Source organism: Eretmochelys imbricata, chromosome 8 (genome assembly GCF_965152235.1).
Source record: "Eretmochelys imbricata isolate rEreImb1 chromosome 8, rEreImb1.hap1, whole genome shotgun sequence".
Lineage (NCBI taxonomy): Eukaryota > Metazoa > Chordata > Testudines > Cheloniidae > Eretmochelys > Eretmochelys imbricata.
This window is the reverse complement of record NC_135579.1, coordinates 54,943,056-54,963,612: the sequence shown is the minus strand read 5'-3', so window position 1 is coordinate 54,963,612 and position 20,557 is coordinate 54,943,056. Positions and strand designations below refer to the sequence as shown.

General features: G+C 43.0%; 1 protein-coding gene across 5 annotated transcripts in view; it reads right to left on the bottom strand.

Annotated features, from left to right (window-relative positions):
* The window catches only part of SMG7 (SMG7 nonsense mediated mRNA decay factor), a 103,185-nt gene that overhangs the window by 37,553 nt on the left and 45,075 nt on the right, over positions 1 to 20,557 (bottom strand). For all 5 annotated transcript variants that reach the window (XM_077823817.1, XM_077823821.1, XM_077823818.1 and 2 more), the window contains 9 exons: positions 19,980 to 20,011; positions 18,796 to 18,913; positions 16,954 to 17,086; positions 9,166 to 9,337; positions 7,771 to 7,842; positions 6,528 to 6,678; positions 5,932 to 6,067; positions 1,538 to 1,700; positions 889 to 1,045 (listed from right to left, as the gene is read on the bottom strand). In XM_077823817.1, the coding sequence (XP_077679943.1) occupies positions 889 to 1,045; positions 1,538 to 1,700; positions 5,932 to 6,067; positions 6,528 to 6,678; positions 7,771 to 7,842; positions 9,166 to 9,337; positions 16,954 to 17,086; positions 18,796 to 18,913; positions 19,980 to 20,011 (1,134 nt within the window). The remainder of the gene's footprint in view (positions 1 to 888; positions 1,046 to 1,537; positions 1,701 to 5,931; positions 6,068 to 6,527; positions 6,679 to 7,770; positions 7,843 to 9,165; positions 9,338 to 16,953; positions 17,087 to 18,795; positions 18,914 to 19,979; positions 20,012 to 20,557) is intronic.

Below are 20,557 nucleotides of genomic sequence, written 5' to 3'. Positions count from 1 at the left end.
CCAGACTCCCAGTCCTATGCTATACCCACTGCTTTTGTAGGGCTCTGTCCATTGTGGCCACTTACCCCCAAGGATGACAGCAGCCTTCTCTTTATTAAGGTATACAATACTCTATTCTTACTGTGAAGATTAGCATTTATTCAGGCAGTGCCAATTAATCCAGTCACTGTACTTCACCTTGGTTTTTTAAAGACATCGAGAGAGAGAGAGAGAGAGAGAGAGAGAGAGAGAGAGAGTGTGAGTGAGAGAGAGAGAGAGAAAAATAATAGCCACTTAGGTGTTGAAAAACATCCATAGAGCCAAACAAAATTAAACAATTGCTGTAGTTGTAGAATAGACTGGGCAGTGCCACAAAAAGCCTATAATTATGGTACTATGAGCATAGAGTAGAGCAACACCATGAGATGCTCTGTGCTGACCTTCAGTACAAAATTGAAGATTATGGGAGAATCTTGGATTCTAGCACCATTCAAGCCTCAGTGTATGACTTTTGGAAAATCATTTTACAGACATCAGCCTCAGTAAATCTAACTGAGCGAGTACAAAAAACCAACACAGATTACTGGGTGAGGTTGTTTGGTTTATGTTATGCAGAAGTCAGACTAGATGTTTGTAATGGTCCCTTCTAACCTATGAATAAAATCTAAAAAACAATGGTTATATATTTGCAAATACTGTATCTAGTTTAACACCCAGAACCCACATTTTTCTTTGCAAAAATTATGTACTTTTAAAAACCTCAGTGTCTATAAATGAACAGTTAAGGGACTCAGTCTATTTCTTCACTACCTTCTTCACATTAATCCTTCTTTAGTCACTATCACCTTACACAACTGACTGAAAGTCAAAAGAAAAAAAAATAATTGTATCAAAAAGAGAGAGACTCACAACTGTCTTTCATCAACCACTGCCTCCTGGAAGACACTGGGCCTAAGTTTCAGCCAGTCCATCGAGACCTTTACAGCAGGAAGCGGGTATGCACCCCAAGACTCCTCCTGGAAGTCATTCTGCAGTGGACACTTGCACAGGACTCCAAGAAAGGAAACTGAAAGGATAACAGGTGAAGTGAGCTGTAGCTCATGAAAGCTTATGTGCAAATAAATTTGTTAGTCTCTAAGGTGCCACAAGTACTCCTTTTCTTTTTGAAAGGATAACAGAGGAATCCATAACAACTTTTAAAAGTGTTACACCATAAATCTACTTTGAAGGCTATTTATTTAGAACAAGCCACCCTAATGATTTTAGTTTAAAGATTCCACTGGCAGATCATAATCTCTTATTTTCCATGTACTACTTCTTACCACAAAGTTCAGCCATTAGCTTTTTGAATTGTTTTTCCTAAAAAGGCTCTGTTGACAACTGAAGAGAGGTGGTAAATCCAGTAGGACAAATAGGTAAGTATCTCCTTACAAGTGAATCAATGGAAAAAAATAGAAACTGAATTGGGGGTGGGCGAGAGGAGGGAACAATCCATTTTAAATGTATATTATATGGAAGCAAAGAAGAAAAAAAAAATATTTGGAATCTCAGTACTTACTGAAGAGGGCAAGTAGCTGTGTCCAGCAGAGCTGCTCATCCTGGCTGTAACTATGCTGTTCAGTTTCATTGCTAAAATCTCGCAGATGATGCAGTTGAAACAGGTTGATGACAGTAATATGAACTAACTGCTGAGAGTTGAAGGCTTTTTGGAATAACAACCTCTGTAACAAAGAAATTTATATAAGAGAGTGTGTACTATAACCCAGAAAGAATGCATCTGAAAGGGTTAGTTGACTGACTGACATTTCAGACTTGTGGTTACTATTGTACTGCATTAGCAATGGTTCAGCCACTGGGGAGAAGGCACTCGTCCTAAAATGTTTTTTGAGTGCTATTAGATTATCCCTAATAGTGAATTACCCCTCCAGCGCAAACATACACTTAAGATGGCACCGGAAGGGGCTCAGTTAAGTCTGACAGACTTTGCTAGATCTCTACACCTGTACACATAAGATGGAATGTACTGTGGGGGACTGGCCCACTCCATGTAGTTTAAATGTAACATGCAACAGAGTGATTACGTTAAAATGTGTGACTATGCAAACTGCACAGAAACAAACCAGCTAATCTTTTTCCATTTTAAAAAAATGAAACAGCAGCAACTGTAGTGTCATGATTAAGATTTTTACAGATAAATCAGGAAATTCAACCATGATGTATGGTTATGCATTATGAGTGTTTTCATATTTAATCCCATGTGACAGAACTATTAATAGTGATGAAAATGGCACATGTTTACAAAAATGATCTTGCTTCACTAAGTACAGTAACACTAGACACCTGCCATTCTTTGGCAGATGAAGACGAACTTTAAACCTTTCTGATGCATAGTGATAAGGGTTGATATCCAATCTACCACCACAATCAATTTAGACAAAAATCACACAGCGAGCTAAAGTTAGTTGCCTAAGAGGACAAAATGACTTTTCTGAGTCCCATGCCCAGTTTTGTTGTTTGCCTAAGAGCATACAGCACCCTAAATTCTACAACTGGAGTCAGAAGCATAATGAGACTGCTGGTATTGTTGAACAGTCCGAACCCTATAATTTTGGATGTAAAGAGAGCTTCAAGTTTAGCTGCATGACCAACCATACAGTATCTACAGCTAAAAATATTTCTGAAAATATCTCCCATCATTTCATCAGTTTCATGACATCCCGAAGGCTGAGCTGTTAAATGCCCATTTTGCTTCAGTCCTCACTAAAAAGTTTAATCGTGACTAGATATTCCAGTTAATATTAACAAGGGGAAAGGAATGCAAGCCAACACAGGAAACAAACAAACTAAGTTAGATCTATTCAGCAGGGCCCGATGAAATTCATCCTAGGGTATTGAAGGAACTAGGTGAAGAAATCTCAGAACCGTTAGCAATTATCTTTGAGAGCTCACGGAGGATGGGTGAGGTTCCAGAGTAATGAAGGCTAAACGTAGTACCTATCTTTAAAAAGGGGAACAAAAAGAGGGCCTTGGGAATTATAGACCAGTCAAGCCTAGCTGCCCCAGTAGATAGGGGAAAGCAGTAGACATGATATATCTAATTTTAGTATGTCTTTTGACAGTCCCCCAGGACATTCTCATAAGCAAACTAGGGAAAGTAGTCTACATACAATTACTATACAGTGGTTGCACAACTTGTTGAAAGACCATACTCAAAGAGTAGTTATCAATGGTTTGCTGTCAAAGTGGAAGAATGTATCTAGTGGGGTTCCACAGTGGTCAGTCCTGGGTCCGGTACTATTCAATAATGACTTGGATAAAGGAATGGCAAGTATTCTTATAAAATTTGTGGGTGACACCAAGATGAGAGGGTTGCAAGGAGGACAGTCACAGGAAGACAGGATTAGAATTCAAAACTACCTTGACAAATTGGCTAATTAGTCTGAAATTAACAAGACGAAATTCAATAAAAACAAGTGCAAAGTATTTTACTATGGAAGGAAAAAACAACAAAAAAACAAATGCACCACTACAAAATGGGAAATAACTGGCTAGTAGTCCTGAAAAGGATCTCGGGATTACAGTGGATCACAAATTGTATACGAGTCAACACTGTAATGCAGTTGCGAAAAAGGTTAATATAATTCTGGGGTGTATTACCAGGAATGTCATATCTATGACACTGGAGGTAACTGTCCCACTCTACTCAGCACAGGTGGGGCCCTAAACTGGAGTACTGGCTAATTATAGGTGCCATGCTTTAGGAAAGACGAAGACAAACTGGAGAGAGTCCAGAAGAGAGGAACAAAAATGATAAAAGGTTTAGAAAACCTGACATATGAGGAAATGTTAAAAAAACTGGGCATGTTTAGTTTTCATTAAAAATAGACTGAGGGGAAACCTGTTAACAGTCTTCCAATATATTAAGGGAAGTTATAAAAAGGACAGTGATCAATTGTTCTTCAAGTGCAGTGGAAGTAGGACAAGTAGTAATCAGCTTAATCTGCAGCAAAGGAGATTTAGGTTAGATATTAGGAAAAAACTATAAGGATAGTCAAGCTCTAGAATAGGCTTCTAAGGGAGGTTGTGGACTCATTGGAGGTTTTTAAGAACAGGTTGGACAAACACCTGCCAGGGACTGTCTAGGTTTACTTGGTGCTGCCTCATCGTAGGGTGCTGGACTTGACATCTAAAGGTCCTTCCCAGCCATAGGTATCTATGATTTCATGCTTCACTTCACAACCCAGCTAGATGAAATGATTTTCTTATATCATGGAGAGGAGGAAGCTAAAACTATTCAGCTCAGTGTAGCAAATGCCACGTTACAGAACACGTTGCTTATATATACACAGCACAATGTAATGCACAAAGTCAGGGTGTCATTAGTTCTTGCACACCTTGGACGTGTTCGGTACCACAGAGTCTTCCGCATGTCTGAGCACTGTTCATAATTACTAATAAGCATTCTGGAAAGTACCATTTATAAAATGGCTAAAATTAAGAAAAGAGACAGTGAAGAACAGTTCGGGGGGGGGGGGGGGGGAAGGTTTCTTGTTTTAAATTGTACCTAGCTAAATCACATTGTCTGGAGTAAACATAAAAAAGCTCATCTGTTTGAATTAGAGAATGTAACAGTTTTAAACTTATGAGCGATGTGCTTAAATTACTGGTTACTCTTTACAGAGGAGACAGCTCAGTTTTGAATGGTTCCACTCCATGCACAGAACTGAAGGCTTTCAAAACAAACACTGCTCTCAAGGGTAAACTTTGCCAGCAGGAGAGGCAGCTTGAGCAGGGTTAAAACAGTCTTAATTACTACTAAAGAGTAAATGTAGGAAATCAAAGGAGGAAGCTCTTGGTTCCGAGTTCACTAAAGAATTTAAGGAAGACTCATCAGATGAAATAGTAGTAGTTGGGAGAAACTGCTTTTCACAAAATCTCTTGCGATCATCCAGTTCAAGAAGCAGAGAATCAAAAGTGGCACTCCAAGCTCAGAATACAGCCTATGTTTTAAACATTTAATTAACCTTTTGTCTCCAACAGAAGAACACATTTGGATAAGCAATATTAAACTGCAGAAAAAAAATCATGCTGTCTGTGTAGGTGAGTAGGGCTGACCATTATCAGCCTCACCACCAAATCTTTGCAGCCTGCACCTCATGCATAGGGCCATACCAAATTCACGGCCATGAAGAACATGTCATGGACCGTGAAATCTGGTCTTGTGTGTACTTTTACCCAATACTATAAAGATTTGAACAGGGAGACCAGCGTCTTTCAAATTGACGGCCCTGACCCAAAAGGAAGTTGCAGGAAGATCACAAGGTTATTTTAGAGGGGTTGTGGTATTGCCACCCTTACTTCTGAGTTGCTACCCTCACAGCTGGATGGCCGGACTGAGGGCCCAACTCTGCAGGCAGCAGTGCAGAAGTAAAGGATGGCAATCCTGTTCCATGCTATCTTTCCTTTTGCACTGTTGCTGGCAGCAGCTCTGCCTTCAGAGCTAGGCTCCCAGCCAGCAGCCGCCCAGATCCGAAAGCAGTGCCACCGCCAGCAGCAACACAGAAGTAAGTAAGTAAGTAAGGAGTACCGCAACCTCCCCTACAATAAAACTTTGTGACCCGCCCTGCAACTCCCTTTTGGGTCAGGACCCCTCCAGCTACAACACCATGAAATTTCAGATTTAAATAGGTGAAATCATAAAATTTACGATTTAAAAAAATCCTACAACTATGAAATAACCAAAATGGACCAGAAAGGAATTTGGTAGGGCCCTACTCATGCATATCATGTTCTATTTCAGGATGCAATACACTTACCCTCTGGTCAGAAATACTTTGTCAGTTTTCTTAAAGGAACATGTTTTTCCAGCATATTAAATCAGTGAAAGACTAGATTCCTGGATAGATGTTAGATTTCCAAAGTGAAAAATTAGGAATTTTTTGTGGCACTAACCTTGAACTGTTCCTCCAGCCTCTCTCGAAGAGGGCTCAGCTTCTCCAAGCCCTTACTCAGATATACATGGCCATGGAACTTAATAAACGCCTTGATGAAGTCAGACACCCCCCATCGAGTCTTCACCTCATCCCGACTGCAGTTTGAGAGAAATAGTTGGCTTCAGTCTTTGTAAATAGACATAGCTGCATAGACTAAGGATCTTCCAGGCAGAAACAATGCTAACAGCTGCATCCCCTTCTCAGAGAAAGGACAGGGGTGTGAGAGAGAAAAGAGGTAGTTTCCACTGTTGGCTGCCCCTACCCAAGAGATGTGCTGGTAACTTGATACAGTTCAGTTGCCCCCCAATGGTGCTCCCACCCAAGAGGATCTCAGATACAGGTACCTCCTGCTCAATACATATATAAGGCGGATGTGGCTGGAATGGGGGTCAGTGATCTCCTACTTCTGTGTGCACATTTGGTACTATGAATGCTTATCTGTGGTGGGTATACACACAGACACACCAAATAAGGGAGGGAATACTTGCCAGGACAGAGGCAAAGGGAGTGTTAGTTATGAATAACTACTCACTCCCTAGAACAGATCAGCCTCACCTTTCCAGTGCTTTAGAAAGTGCTTTTTGTAGATTAGTGGAGGCAGCTGGGAAAGGGAACTTCACAGCAATGCTTCTGCAGTAGTAGAAAATTGTGGTCAGGTGGTCTCCTTTGGAGGAAGCTAAAATAGCCAACTGATTGTAAGGCTGACCTAGGGGAGAAGAGGATGACAATTTCTCATGGAGTGAAGTGATCTTTTCTTCAACTGTAACCAAATCTATTTGCTCTAGAAAAGAAGCTCTATTTCAATCTAAATCTTAGCTATAAGGACAGCAAGCTTCCATTTAAAGCCTATATATCCTTTATACAGATCAGATTAATTTGCTGAACCAGTTACCCGGCCCCATCTCAGCACTGCTATAATTCACAAGCTACAGAACTCGTGGTTCAAATTTTCACAAATCTATTAAATGTAAAAACAGATGCAAATGACTTAATAAAAAAAAACTGTCTAAGCAGGAAGGTACAGTCAAGGCCAGGCAAAGTTTTGCCTCTAATATACCAATCAGAATCTACTATAAGTTACTGATGTAATACAATTTAAAATACATAGGACAAAAAAAAGACAGCTCCAAAAATTTAGAAGTCAGTTTTAGATGACTACTGCACTAACTGAGTCCTGGTGGGTGTGGCTCATAAAAGTGGTTTGCATTCTCGCTACAGAGCAACCTGCAGCAAATGGGAATCTGTATTCTGTTCATTGTAGTTGAATTAGTTCTATTCAGTACTATATCACTGCACCTGCATAAGGAGAGAGATCAGGAGAAAATAGGGAGTCAGTAAGCTGAACTACAGAACCACCTCAAATTTGTATGAGTGACTTGGAGACCCCCTGTGAATTACTGAATTTTATTTATTAGTAAGTAAATAATTAAAGAAAGCAAAGAATGTTTGTTCATTTGACAAGTGCAGTATAGATTTAATAATACTTCATACAAAATGCATAAATGTACTATAGCATATTCTGTAACATAGCTCAGTCTTAATACTACGAGACCTCACTATAATACTTTGCTATTAATCCTTTGAGAAATGAAAATAGATTGTGTGTGAACTATGGGTGAATGCAGATTAGTGAAGTGTGAATTATCAAGGTTCTACTGTAACTTATTGCTGGTATTTTATTTTTTTAATGATCAAGATCTTAAAACTATTTCTCCATTTTCTATGGAGAAAAAAGCAAACGCCTGAAATACTGATTTGGGATAGTAAACTCAGCAGAATAGAGGCATCTCAGACTCACCATTGGAGGGAACAAGCTGAGCTGCATGTCTATAGTAGGACTCTGCCTGGCTGGTCTGATTCCTGTAGCGAGCTAAAAAAGGAAAGAAAGGCAAGTTCAGACAGCAGTTTGTCTTGCTGCTCAGAGGGCTAAATTCTCCTCAACATTTCCAAGTATTTGGTCCTGCAGATTACAAGTACATACAGTTTACTTGAGGAGACCCATAAATGTCTTGCAAATACTTTAAAACAAACAGTAGGATTACATACTGAGTACCCGAAAGAGTACAAGGAACATCAATTCACTTTTAGTTGCCCTCCCTTTCCCACTCCTCTTTCAGGTCCCAAAGTCACAGATTACCAGCTCTTATTCACTACCCTCAAATACACTGTGTCAGACACATGACACAAAAAGCTGTGAATGCTCCTCATTCCTCTTGACACTCGGAATATTCAATACCTAGTCCTAATTTTAAAGTAGTTGCAGGTTGCCTTTTGCAATAACCCCTTCTACAAAAAGTTTAATCTAGTGTGGATCATATAATCTAAATATGTAAAGCACCACAATAAAATTATAAATGGAATAAACCTTTTGAATTTAAGTGTACCTGGATGCAAAATAAAACAGCCAGGCTTATGAAAGTTAGATTTCTTACCATGTTCTTTGTAGGAAAGACTGTTTAACATAGGCTCTCTCTGACATGAACGCCTGTTAAACGTTGCAACACAAATTCTTGTAATAGCTCTTGCAATTTAACAGGTTTCTACTTTTCACTATCTACCTCTGCAAGAAACAGAGCTCCTCTAGATGAAAACACAAGTCTAAGCAAATCATTAGAAGTCACTCTTCATAATATCACTGCCTTCGTGCATCACAGACTTTCAAAGGCTCTAACACTCCAACATTACATTTCAGACCGTTCAGTCTACAGGCAGCAGTTCAAGGCAGAGTACTTGGTCTAGCACAGGGGTGTCCAACCCGAGCCTGAGAAGGCGCCAGAATTTACCAATGTACATTGCCAAAGAGCCACAGTAATACGTCAGCAGCCCTCCATCAGCTCCCCCACCCCTCTCCCAGTGCCTCCCGCCCACCAGCAGCCCTGCCAATCAGCTGTTTCGTGGCACGCAGGAGGCTCTGGGGGGGACAAGAGGGAAAGAGAGAGCACTGCAGGCTCAGAGGAGAGGGCGGGAGCGGGTGGAGTGGGGGCAGGGCCTGTGGCAGAGCCAGGGGTTGAGCAGTGAGCACCCCTCAGCACATTGGAAAGTTGGTGCGTGCACCTCCAGCCCCGGAGTCGGTACCTATACAAGGAGCCACAGGTTGGCCGCCCCTGATCTAGCTGCAGCACAGGTTGCACGGATTCCTTTCCAAGTTTATGCTATACAGAGCATCTCATCTCTCCTTGCTCCAAACACTCACCAATGTCTCCGAGATGGACAAGGCAGTGCTGGCAGATGTATGAGCAGGAGCTAGACTGCGGCTTCACAATGGCGCTGGTGTGCGTCTGTTTATTGCTGATAATTCCCAGCTGGGAGGACTTCACACGGCAGGGTAAGTCTACATTAAACACTGTGCACAGCTCCTGTAATAACTAGAAGAAAAGCCCTGGTTTAATAATAAAAATCAGACAGTAATCAACACAGCAATGTCAAAGCAGTGCAAATACTACTACTACTGCATCAACAACAACGACAGAGTTGCATACCCCACCATAAAGAGCACCTCCACAAAGAAGACACGTTCCCCACACCTCACTGCCCAGAGGTAGATAAGCAGGGGGCAGAGGGCAGATGCAGATCTGTTACCGTCATTTTTAAATATTTTCTGAGAACAGCAGTTACTAGTTAGGTTTTCCCTTAAAATTCCTGACTCCAAAGACTAGTTTGGGTAAAGAATTCACAGGAGAACAAAATTACTGAATTCTTATAGTACCACTTTCTTAAATGGGCATCCATCGTATTCTCAAAGTATACAACAAGGTCCAGTGGATGTACACAATACTTCAAAACTGCCATACAGGTATATTAGGAACTGAGCAAAAACATGCTTTAGAGCAGAAGTGGGCAAATTTTTTGGCCCGAGGGCCACATCTGGGTGGGGAAATTGCATGCAGGGCCATGAATGTAGGGCTGGGGCAGAGGTGCGGGGAGGTGTGCAGGAAGCAGCTCAGGGCGAGGGGTTGGGGCGGAGGAGGGGGGGCAGAGTGTGGGAGGGGGCTCAGGGCAGGGAGGGGTGTGGAGTGTGGGAGGGGTGTTGCAGGAGCAGAGCAGGGGGTTGGGGTGCAGGACGGGTGCCGGGTATGGCAGGGGGCTGGAGTGCAGGAGGGGTGCGGCGAGGGCTCAAGGCAGGGGGCTGGGGTGCAGAAAGGGTGCAGGGTACGGCAGGGGGCTCAGGGCAGGGGGTTGGGGTTTGGTCTCCAGCCCGGTGCTGCTTACCTGGAGTGGCTCCGGGGTGGCAGCGGTGCGTAGTGGGGCCAGGGCAGGCTTCCTGACTACCCTGGCCCCATGCCGCTTCTGGAAGCGGCCGGCACCAAATCCCTGTGGCCCCAGGGAGTGGGTGAGGGGGAAGAGGGTAGAGGGCTCCGTGCGCTGCCCTGCGGGTACCTCCCCTGAAGCTCCCATTGGTCTCAGTTCCCCATTCCCAGCCAATGGGAGTTGCGGGGGGGCGGTGCCTGCAGGTAAGGGCAGCACATAGAACCCTCTGCCCCCTCCCCATCCCCCAGGGGCCGCAGGGACATCGTGCCAGGGGCTTCCAGGAATGGCGCAGGGCCTGTGGCACCACAGGGGTGGCAATCCCACGGGCCAGATCCAAAGCCCTGATGGGCCGGATCTGGCCCACGGGCCGTAGTTTGCCCACTCCTACTTTAGAGGCCTAGTTCAATGGGCTTTAAGACAAGACGCTGCTAAGTTTTGTAGCATGTCAGTACACTGTGCTATCCGTAGATATTGATTCCCCTTTAGACTGGTCCAAAGAGTTCAAGAAACAGACTTGGAAAAAAAAAATTCTTATGCTTTTTGCTCTCAACATAAAAGCTAAAAGTACACAAAATGTATAGTCTGTGCAGGATCCCATTCCCTTAAAATACTGTTAATGAAATTCATGGAGAAGGAAGTCCAAGATCACTTAGCAAAAAGTTAGATGGGAGGAGAGCACTACCTTTTCTTTATGGGAAAGAAGCTCTTGTGTCCAACTGCCAGAGGCAAAGGGAATATACGGGTAAAACCTGAGCAATTGAGAGGGGAAGGGATTTTTAATCTGATTGAGCAGAGCTGAATGTTAACTACAACAGTTTCAACATCCCTACCCCTTCAGATAAAAGCCAACAGAGTGCCCACTACAGTTCTCTAGCTGTTCATGACATCCACTGGCATTTTGTCTGACTTGATAGAATGCCAGGCCAAAAATTATAGGTGAGAGACTCAAGTTCCAAAGCAGAGACAGTTGTTACTGAATCAAATACACTGAACGCTGATGTGAGGGAGTGCTGAGGAATGACTGAGTTTTGTCTTCCCGGTTAATGCTTTTGTAGTTTTGCCTAGAGGCTTCTGGCAGAAGCTCTTGAACCAAGAGCATTTTGCTACACCATAACGGAAATACCTATGTACAACCTTATTACTAAGAAGTAGACAGAGATGTAAGGAGTACTTTGCAGCCCTGTAAATTCACTTTCCCCAAAAAAATTTTAAAAAAGGAGAATAAAGTGTCTTTTAGCTTCATATTAGCTGCAGACAACTGAATCAAAAAGACAGGCAGGTGAGACAGTCAACTCTTATTTATGTATTTGGCACAATCTTCCAGAGTCTGAGTAATCACTTGGAAAGTACCCGTCTTGGGCTGCAACATCTTGGCAAGGTTCAAGAGTCTCTTCCAAGAAAAGCACCTAATTCATAATAGGTAAATACTGAATAATAAGCTTTCTCCAAGACAGAAGACTCAAACTTTTAACTTAAAATGTGATATGATGAATAAAGAACGATCCAGAACTAGTTTTGTGATTAAGAAAGAATAATAATCCAGAAATAGAAATTGCATTGCTGGGACAGGTAAGAGCACTTCTTTCATTTGTCCTTTTAACAATAATTCAAACAAAGTCTTTGAAGGCATACAAACTCAAAAATCCTCTTCCGACGTGCCTTTGTATATCAGAATTGCCACTAAGTAACAAAGAAGGACTACTTGTTAGCTGGTATCTGTGTTGGAGACCAAAGACATAACATTGACCCCTGAATGTTCTCCAGCTGGTGATATGAAGGGTCACATAGATCATGGCCAATCTATCAAGGATGAATAAGCAGAATGCTTCTATTCTCAGCTAAATCTACATAGGAAGCCCAAAAGGGAACCGTAGCTGGTAAAGCTGATGGGGACAGAGAGCTTATATCCCAAAAGTTCTTGGATATGATGGTTTCCAACTTAGCAACTTTCTTTACTCAAGAAAGGCACAGATGTGTCACTCCTAAAAATCTTCAAAGTTATAGCTATGAACATCCTTGAAGGTTAAGAGGTGAAATGTGATACCAAAGTCTGCTTCAATTGTCCAGACAATACAGAAAACAGCAGCACAGAAAATACATATGGCATCAAGCATTTATGGTTTATGTGCTGCTTGAAGAGTCAAGTCCCTCAAAGCAGCTTCTCAAGAATGCTTCAATTGCTCTTCCGATATTGAGGATTTTGTCCTTCTCAACTATGAAGAAAATGGATGAAAAAAACTAATGGTATTTTTTCAAGCTCTGCCCATAATACTCCACCCCCTGCCTACTTGAACCTTTAGTCATTTGATAAATGTGAAGGTCTTACTTCATGCACATTATAGTTACATTTTAAATGTACTTTTTGCTCAGACACAGTAAGAACAGTCTTATCGTATGGACAAAAGCAAGATAAAGAATCCCTTAAAAGCAGAACATCTCCAACTGATGAAGAGGAGAGAAACCTCTGAAGTGATCTTCCAATATACAGTGTGATAGGTATTCATTCTCAAAGATGCCATCTGCACAGCAGTTTCACTCCTGAGCATAAGTAGCTTGAGTGAGGTCTCCAAATTAAAAGCAAATCAATTAGCACTGCGGTGAGCAGAGAAAGAAAGACAGCCTATGCCACAACAATATAAAAGTAACATGAACTTTAGCATACTTCAGGGAAGAAAGACACTTCCAAAAGACAAAGGTGTAAAAACAAGTAAGGCCACAATGAGAACCCTCAGACTGTCAGAAGTTGGCTAATTAATATAAGAGATATCCCAAAGAGAACTCCAGGAGACAGGAGAGTCTGCTCTGCCTCACCCATCATAACTCACTCACATATCCTCCAGTACTGTCTGAACAAGAACTTCTTTTCCTAGAATCTGAATTAAAGTTATAATGCTTCATGCGGTTGTGCAGGAAAAACCATGGCAGCTTTGCACATATTCAGAATTTAAGCAGACCTCATGCAGCAAATGAAGCAGCTATATTTTGGATATTCTGTGTTGTGGTTCCTATAGGCATCAGACAAGGATGTCTTATGAACTTTTTACTGGTAGTGGACTGGTAATGAGAGAGACCACAGAACAATCAAGGGTCATACAATGGACTTTCACATAGAAGTTAGAGCACCTTGACTTTGCAGATGACATCAGCTTGCTATCCCATACCCACAGAGACATGTAAGCCAGCACAAATGATCTCCAGGCTTATGCACAATTAGTAGGGTTGACAAACTTCAAGAAAACTAAAATTATGAGAATCAACCCAAAAGAATCATCAACAACACTTTCTAGGACTAATATGTCACATATCTTGGCAGCACTGTAAGCACAACAGGTGGAACAAAGACATTAAAGCTAGAATAGCAAAAGCCAGCCACGCTTTTGTAACTCTAAAGCCAATCTGGAGAAACAGAAATCTTGTCCTCCAAACTAAACTTTGAATATTTAACACCACTGTAAAGTCAGTCTTACTATGTGGTGCTAAAACTTGGAGTCTTAAGACCTTACTATCTAACTTACAAATTTTCATGAAAAACTGCCTTAGACATATCCTCAGTCTCAGATGGCCAAAATAAAAAGGTGAAGAACTCTGGAGAATGATGAAACAGAAGCCAATAGAGATGACTATGCCATACATGGAAAGACCCAAAATATCATGACAGGCAGGCATTGGACAGGAACCCTCAGGGTAAGAGGTGGCAACCTAGACCAAGGATAACATGGAAACACACTACAGAAGCAGAACTGAAAGCTATCAAAATGACAGGGAAAGAAGCTAAGACTGCTTCAGGAGACTGACAAAGATGGAAGACTCTGGTGAAGGCCCTACATTCTGCATGGAATGGAAACGCATAAAATGAAAATATCTAGGGTTGGGATTATCAGGAGTGTAAGGGAGTTGAGTGCTCTTAATATTAATCATAACCCTTTTACTGTTATCAAATCTCCACCACAGTATCATTTTAATTTCATCTTTTTAAAATGGAATGGCCTTCTACGTAAAGTAATCAGTTTTATAATAGTTTTTAAACAGCTCAATGAGTAGAGCCCTACCAAATTCACAGCCATGAAAAACGCATCATGGACCATGAAATCTGGTCTCCCCCCATGAGATCTGGTCTTTTGTATGCTTTCCCTATGCTATACAGATTTCACGGGGAAGACCAGCATTCATCAAATTGGGGGTCCTGACCCAAAAGGGAGTTGGGGGGGGGTCCACAAGGTTATTTTTAAGGGGGAGGTCACGGTATTGCCACCCTTTACTTCAGCGCTGCCTTCAGAGCTGGGTGGCCGGACAGTGGCAGCTGTTGGCTGGGCGCCCAGCTCTGAAGGCAGTGCCCCACCAGCTGCAGTGCAAAAGTAAGGGTAGCAATGCCATACCACACCACTCTTACTTCTGTGCTGCTGCCTTCAGAGCTGGGCAGCCAGAGAGTGGCGGTTGCTGACTGAGGGACCAACTCTGCAGGTAGCAGCACAGAAGTAAGAGTGGCAATATCATACCACAACATCCTTAATCCCTCCAGCAGCCCAGTTCTGAAGGCAGCACTGCCGCCAACAGTAGTGCAGAAGTAAGAGTAGCAGTACTGCAACCCCCCCCCCCCCCAATAACCTTGTGACCACCCCCCCCACAACTCCTTTTTGGGTCCAGACCCCTACAGTTACAACACCGTGAAATTTCAGCTTTAAATAGCTGAAAATCATGAAGTTTACAATTTTTAAATTCCTATGACCATGAAATTGACGAAAATGGACCATGAATTTGGTAGGGCCCTACCTATGAGGCCTCAGCTGATCACCACAGAAACATCTCCCCAACTCCGCAACTGGTGTTCCTTCAAAAGTCAAAAGATTGCTGAAGGATAATTATGGGACCAACAACAGTAGTAGCTGTGTTTATTAAGATTACATGCAAAAAAACTACGTTAGAGGAAGATTAAGGTTACAAACTCAAGCACTTTGTGTAGTGAAGGAGACTCCTCTGTACGACCCCCCCCCCCCTTATTTGTTACAGAAGGTAGAAGACATGTAGTGGATTACAGAAAAGGAAAGGATGGTCTCAGGGATAAGGCAGCTAAAAGTTGCTCTGGAGAACTGGATTCAATCCCTTCTGCCAGAGTTCCTACATCAGGGGTGGGCAAACTTTTTGGCCTGAGGGCCACATCAGGTTTCTGAAATTGTATGGAGAGCCGGTTAGGGGAGGCTGTGCCTCCCTGAACAGTCAGGCATGGCCCAGCCCCCGCCCCCTATCTGATGCCCCCGCTTCTCACCCCGACGCCACCCCCCCCCCGGGACTCCTGCCCCATCCAACCCACCCTGTTCCCTGACTGCCCCCCGGGGGACCCTTGCCCCATCCATCCCCCCACTCCCCGCTCTTGGTCCCCTGACCGTTCCCGGACCCCCTGCCCCTAACTTCCCCTGCCACCCCATCCAACCCCCGCCCCGCTCCTTCCTGACTACCCCCCTGGGACCCCTGCCCCTGACTGTCCCCAGACCCCCCCCGTCCCTAACTTCCCCCTGCCTCCCCATTCAACCCCCCTTCTCCTTCCTGACTCCCCCTGCCCGGACCCCTGCCCCATCCACCCTCCCTGCTCCCTGTCCCCCGACTGCCCCCTGCCACCCCATCCAACCCCTTCTCTCCTTCCTGACTGCCCCCCCAGGATCCCTGCCCCCATTCAACCCCCGTTCCCCACCCTCTGGCCACCTCAACCCCTATCCATGCCCTGAACTCCCCTGCCCTCTATCCAACCCCCCTGCCCCCTTACTGCGCTGCCTGGAGCACTGGTGGCTGGCAGCATGGCTACACCAGGACAGGCAGCTGCGTCGTGCCGCGCAGCACAGAGCACTGGGTCAGGCTGGGCTCTGCAGCCCCGCTGCCCAGAGCATTGCGCTGCACAGCGGCGTGGCTCCAGGGGAGGGGGGACAGCTTTCCGGGCCAGGAGCTCAGGGGCTGTTCTTTGGCCACCTCTGTCCTACATGATGCTAGTCAGGTCACTTAAGCCATGCTTTTCAAAAGGTGGTTAACTAATTGTGTGTTTCTCATTTTATGGATGCTTGAACTTGAGACCCTTGGTCTGATTTTCAGAAGTACTGAGCACTCACAGCTGCAACGGAAATCAATGGGAGCTGTGCTTTGAACATATGAAGTCCTCTATAATGCTAAATACTCTAAAAATCAGGTTCAAGGTGTCTCAAATGCTTTCCAAAGACAAGGTTCTCAGGTGGTTTTTTTCGACACTGAAAACCAGTATATTTTTCCCTAATCTCAATCAGAAACAGCTGAATGGTTATGGCTGAAATAAAAATAAATAAATAAAAATGGGGGTGGGGGGGAGGGCACAGTTACCCAGCACTGAAAATTTCAGCCCAAACAGCCCAAACCCACACAACTGAATCCAGGGGTCTTATAACGAGAAGCATCAGGTAACCTTAGTAAGAAGCTGGTCTACCAGCTTCACCTATAATAAATATTTTACCATTTTTAGACTCAGACTGCTGTAAGAATGAATACCTCATGCTCTTCCTTCTCCATGTTCAATATTAAACAATTGGTCAAGTGCATTATAGGAGCTTGTCTGCCTCAAGAGTAAGCAACTGCTGGAGAGAACATACTAAGTTTGACAAAATAAACAGTGCAAGCTAAGCAGAGGAGCTGCATACATTCACTATAAGGGCAAAAGTGTAAAAACTCTTGCTCCAAGGTTGTATATTTGTATGGAAACCAGTGTTTCAGAACTCACCTGTGTGTAGAAACCACTAGCTGCCTCTAGGAACAGAGAAAGGTTCGCCTGAACTTCACTCCGATTCGGGTTTGCTCGGTTTTTTGCCTGCCCCTGAAGTGTTGTGATCTGATTCTTAAAAGCATGATTCCAGCTGAGAATAAAACACAATTCTGTTGGCTACAGCAGTGACTCACTGGGCGGACACTGAGCTCCCTGAGAATGGGAAAAAACTGTCTGTTACAATTATAAGGCACCTGGAGCTAACTCCATCAAAGCTCTCCACTTATTCTAGTGCCTTAACTGCTCCCTTTTAAAATGGAACAGAACATGCAGTGGAAATCTAAAGTCAAACAGGGAAGAACGGCAAATTCCCCCAAATCTCCAAAAAACAAATAGATTAATTGTTAATGCTGTAAACATTTATTTGCTGCCAGCACTAACCAGCATGTCAAGCACTATTAGTCATAAAGCTTTGACCATCAGTCTCATGGACAGACTTAGAGAAACTGTTCAGGAACTGATGTCAGGCCAAAATGTCTGAACATTCAGCAGCTTTAACATCACGCTCTTCCAGACTCTTTGCCAGGGACTGGAAGAAATGCAGACTATTAACCAAGGCTGGTACAAAAAGATGCTCCTGTTCCTCAAATAAGATCCAGGGGTAGAAGCTGGGGGACAATCCAGCAAGAACCTCACCTGGCTATGAGGAAGTCATAATGAATGCCCCACTAGAGCACTAGCCCTATATGATCTCTCCCCAATCTCTGGCATGGAGTCTTTGTCCCTAAATTAGTATGAATGAACATTTGGAGCTCCTCCATCACCAGTTTCCCAAATGCTCAGAATGGCAGTGTTAGGGAAGATTTCCTGCTCTTCTGATCCGCCTTTCCTTGATGGGAATAGAAAGGCAAATGTCTCTTTCCCCCTCTTTTCAACCTCACACAACTGAGGGGGGCTCAATACCACTAGTCCTCACCCCATAAGAGGATCTTCGTCAGTGATGATTGCATCACCCTCTTCTCATGCTGATCACGAGGATGCTTCCAGCTTGTTTTACTAACACATAGCACTCTACTTCTGTGCTTCAGCTGTAAGGCAGGGTGGCACTTGCCCATTTGTAAGTTAGAGTTGACATGAGTGGGTAAGCAAGTGTGGTTTTGAGTCTTTTGTTTTTGAGTCTTGTTCTGAGCTGCATCTCACTCACATGGCTCTCAAGTGGAGCTAGATCCCATCCCCTGACCTCAGTAGGAGCTACACTATATTTACTAAGGCCAAGTACCCAAAGCTTCTTCCATGTCAAAGATTATGTGGCAGAGCAGCTCCTCTTAGACATAGAGAAAAACAGATTATTCACCTGTTCGACTAAAAAGGCAAGTCCATGGATTAGAATTCTCAAATATTCTCAAACAAGTTTTTGGGAATGCTGAAGGGATTTCACTAGGAATTACATATTGGAAAGTCTCTATGCAACAAGTGACACCCCTCTCTCCAACATTAATCAGTTCCATAAATCATGGATCTCACTCACAGTGTGTATGCTACACATGCCTAAACAATGAACTATTATGTACAAGTCCTTTTTTGAGAGTACAAGTCCATTAGAGATTTTCTGATGCACAGCATGGTTTTCCCCAAAGTACTTAAGGGCAGGAATTGTAAACATCCTTTCATTCCCCATTCCCATACATTCCTCCTAGTTCTTTAAATTCAGTGTAAGATTATTCAAAATGCATTTATTCAAGCTTCCACTTACAGAAAAATTGAGCCCATTTTATAAGTTGTACCCACTCTTCCACAAGTCTTGGAAGGATCCTGCTCTAGTTCACAACACATGTGAATACTTGCGATTAGAATACTTACAGGTCCTGTTCCACTTTCTTGTCTAAAGCATACTCCAGGTCAGTTACTAGCATTTTCTGGTATAAGTCCTGCAGAGCCTGTCTGGATGTCCAGACTTCAGCTGGACCCAGCTTTGAATCTGAGCATCAAAAAACAAAAGAACAGATTTACCGTGTCCCAGTACACAGAACAGCATTGTTTCAACTGATTTTTCTCATTCCTGCCCCAGGAAAGAAAACACCATGTCGTGCCACATCCAATGTCATGCCACACCTCCCTTCAATTACAGCTTCATCAAAAAACAAAAACTAGGAAAACCAATGAATACCAGGAAGAGATTTTCAGGCTTTACAACAAAGGGCCAAAATGACAAGCTGCTAGAAACCAGAGGATTGCACACGAATTTCATATGCAAACTATTTTACCAAAAGCACATCAACATAATATTTATTGCAGTTCTGAAAAAAGACTAAGTTACCACTTATATAAATTCACCAGCAATAAAAACATGCTATCTTGTAAAAGCCAGAAGACAGATGCTGCAAAGCTGCATTTTAGGACTTCACTGGCTGCATTTGGGGCACCCATAAGTTAGTGTTTGACACAGCAGTTCCAGCATCTTTGGTGCTAGAAACCAGAGATAGATCTTTTCTCTTACTGAGAATATCTGCTGTTCATTTTTAAATAAGTATCAGATCAGTCATTACCCAAGACATATGAGCTAGGTCCAGTCCTTCTCTCTCCTCCCAGGTGGAAGATAGGACTCATCCTACATCACCAGCTGGGACAGAAAAGGACTTGTCTCTCCATAAGTGTTTTAAGGCACTGCATGGGAGTTTTAATTATTTAAGTTTCAAATTTTCATTTTCTATCTATAGCAGGGAGTATAGTCACTTGTAAAGCATTCTCCATTTAGCCACATGGGACGAATAGACCTTTAACAGGACACCACCTACACACTCCAGAGATCTTGGAAATCCCAGCTATTCACTAGATCATATTTATAAGTAACTGTTTGAACTCAGGATTTCAGTTAGGTCTCAATGTCCCAAGTTAAAATGAAATTTTACAGCCTGCTTCTTTTATGCCCATCGTCTCACTCCTATTAGGAGTCTGGTAAGCATTTTGTATCACTACAACAAAGAAAAATAGGACTCAAACATAATTTTAGTAACTGCACTAACGGTGAAATAAAAGACAATTACCTGTCATGTCAGCCTTCAGGACTTCTGCCTGCCTGCAAGAGGAAGACAGGACAAGACATTAGATATTAACAAGGACTGATGAAGATAACCAAGTTACACCAAACAAGTGGGGAGGGATGTTGTTGCTGGGGTTTTTTCTCTTTTTAAAACACAATTGCTTGAGCGTGAGGCAAAGACAAGGGTTCAAGTCTTTTTAGGGATTGTATATACCAATATAAGCTAAGATGTGAATTTAAACCACTAGAATTTGTCATGTAGACACTTACGCTCTTATAAGAGTGGCTTCACTTTAGTTTATGTTGCTTTGAAAGGGTTTAAGCTAAACTGATTTAAGCCACTCTGATAAAAGCCACTCTTGTACCAGAAGAAGAATGTTTACTTGGGGAGTTATACTGGTATAAATGAATGTTACTTACCTGTAATCACAGTTCTTTGAGATGGACTCTGCATAATCACACTCATGGTATGTGCTGGCTAGTGAAGTTCAGGCTGTCAAGCCTTCTCATAGCAGTGCTTCTTAGAGCACTCATGCATCCCTCTTATCCTTTGACTTTGCATTCATGAACGTTCTAAGGACA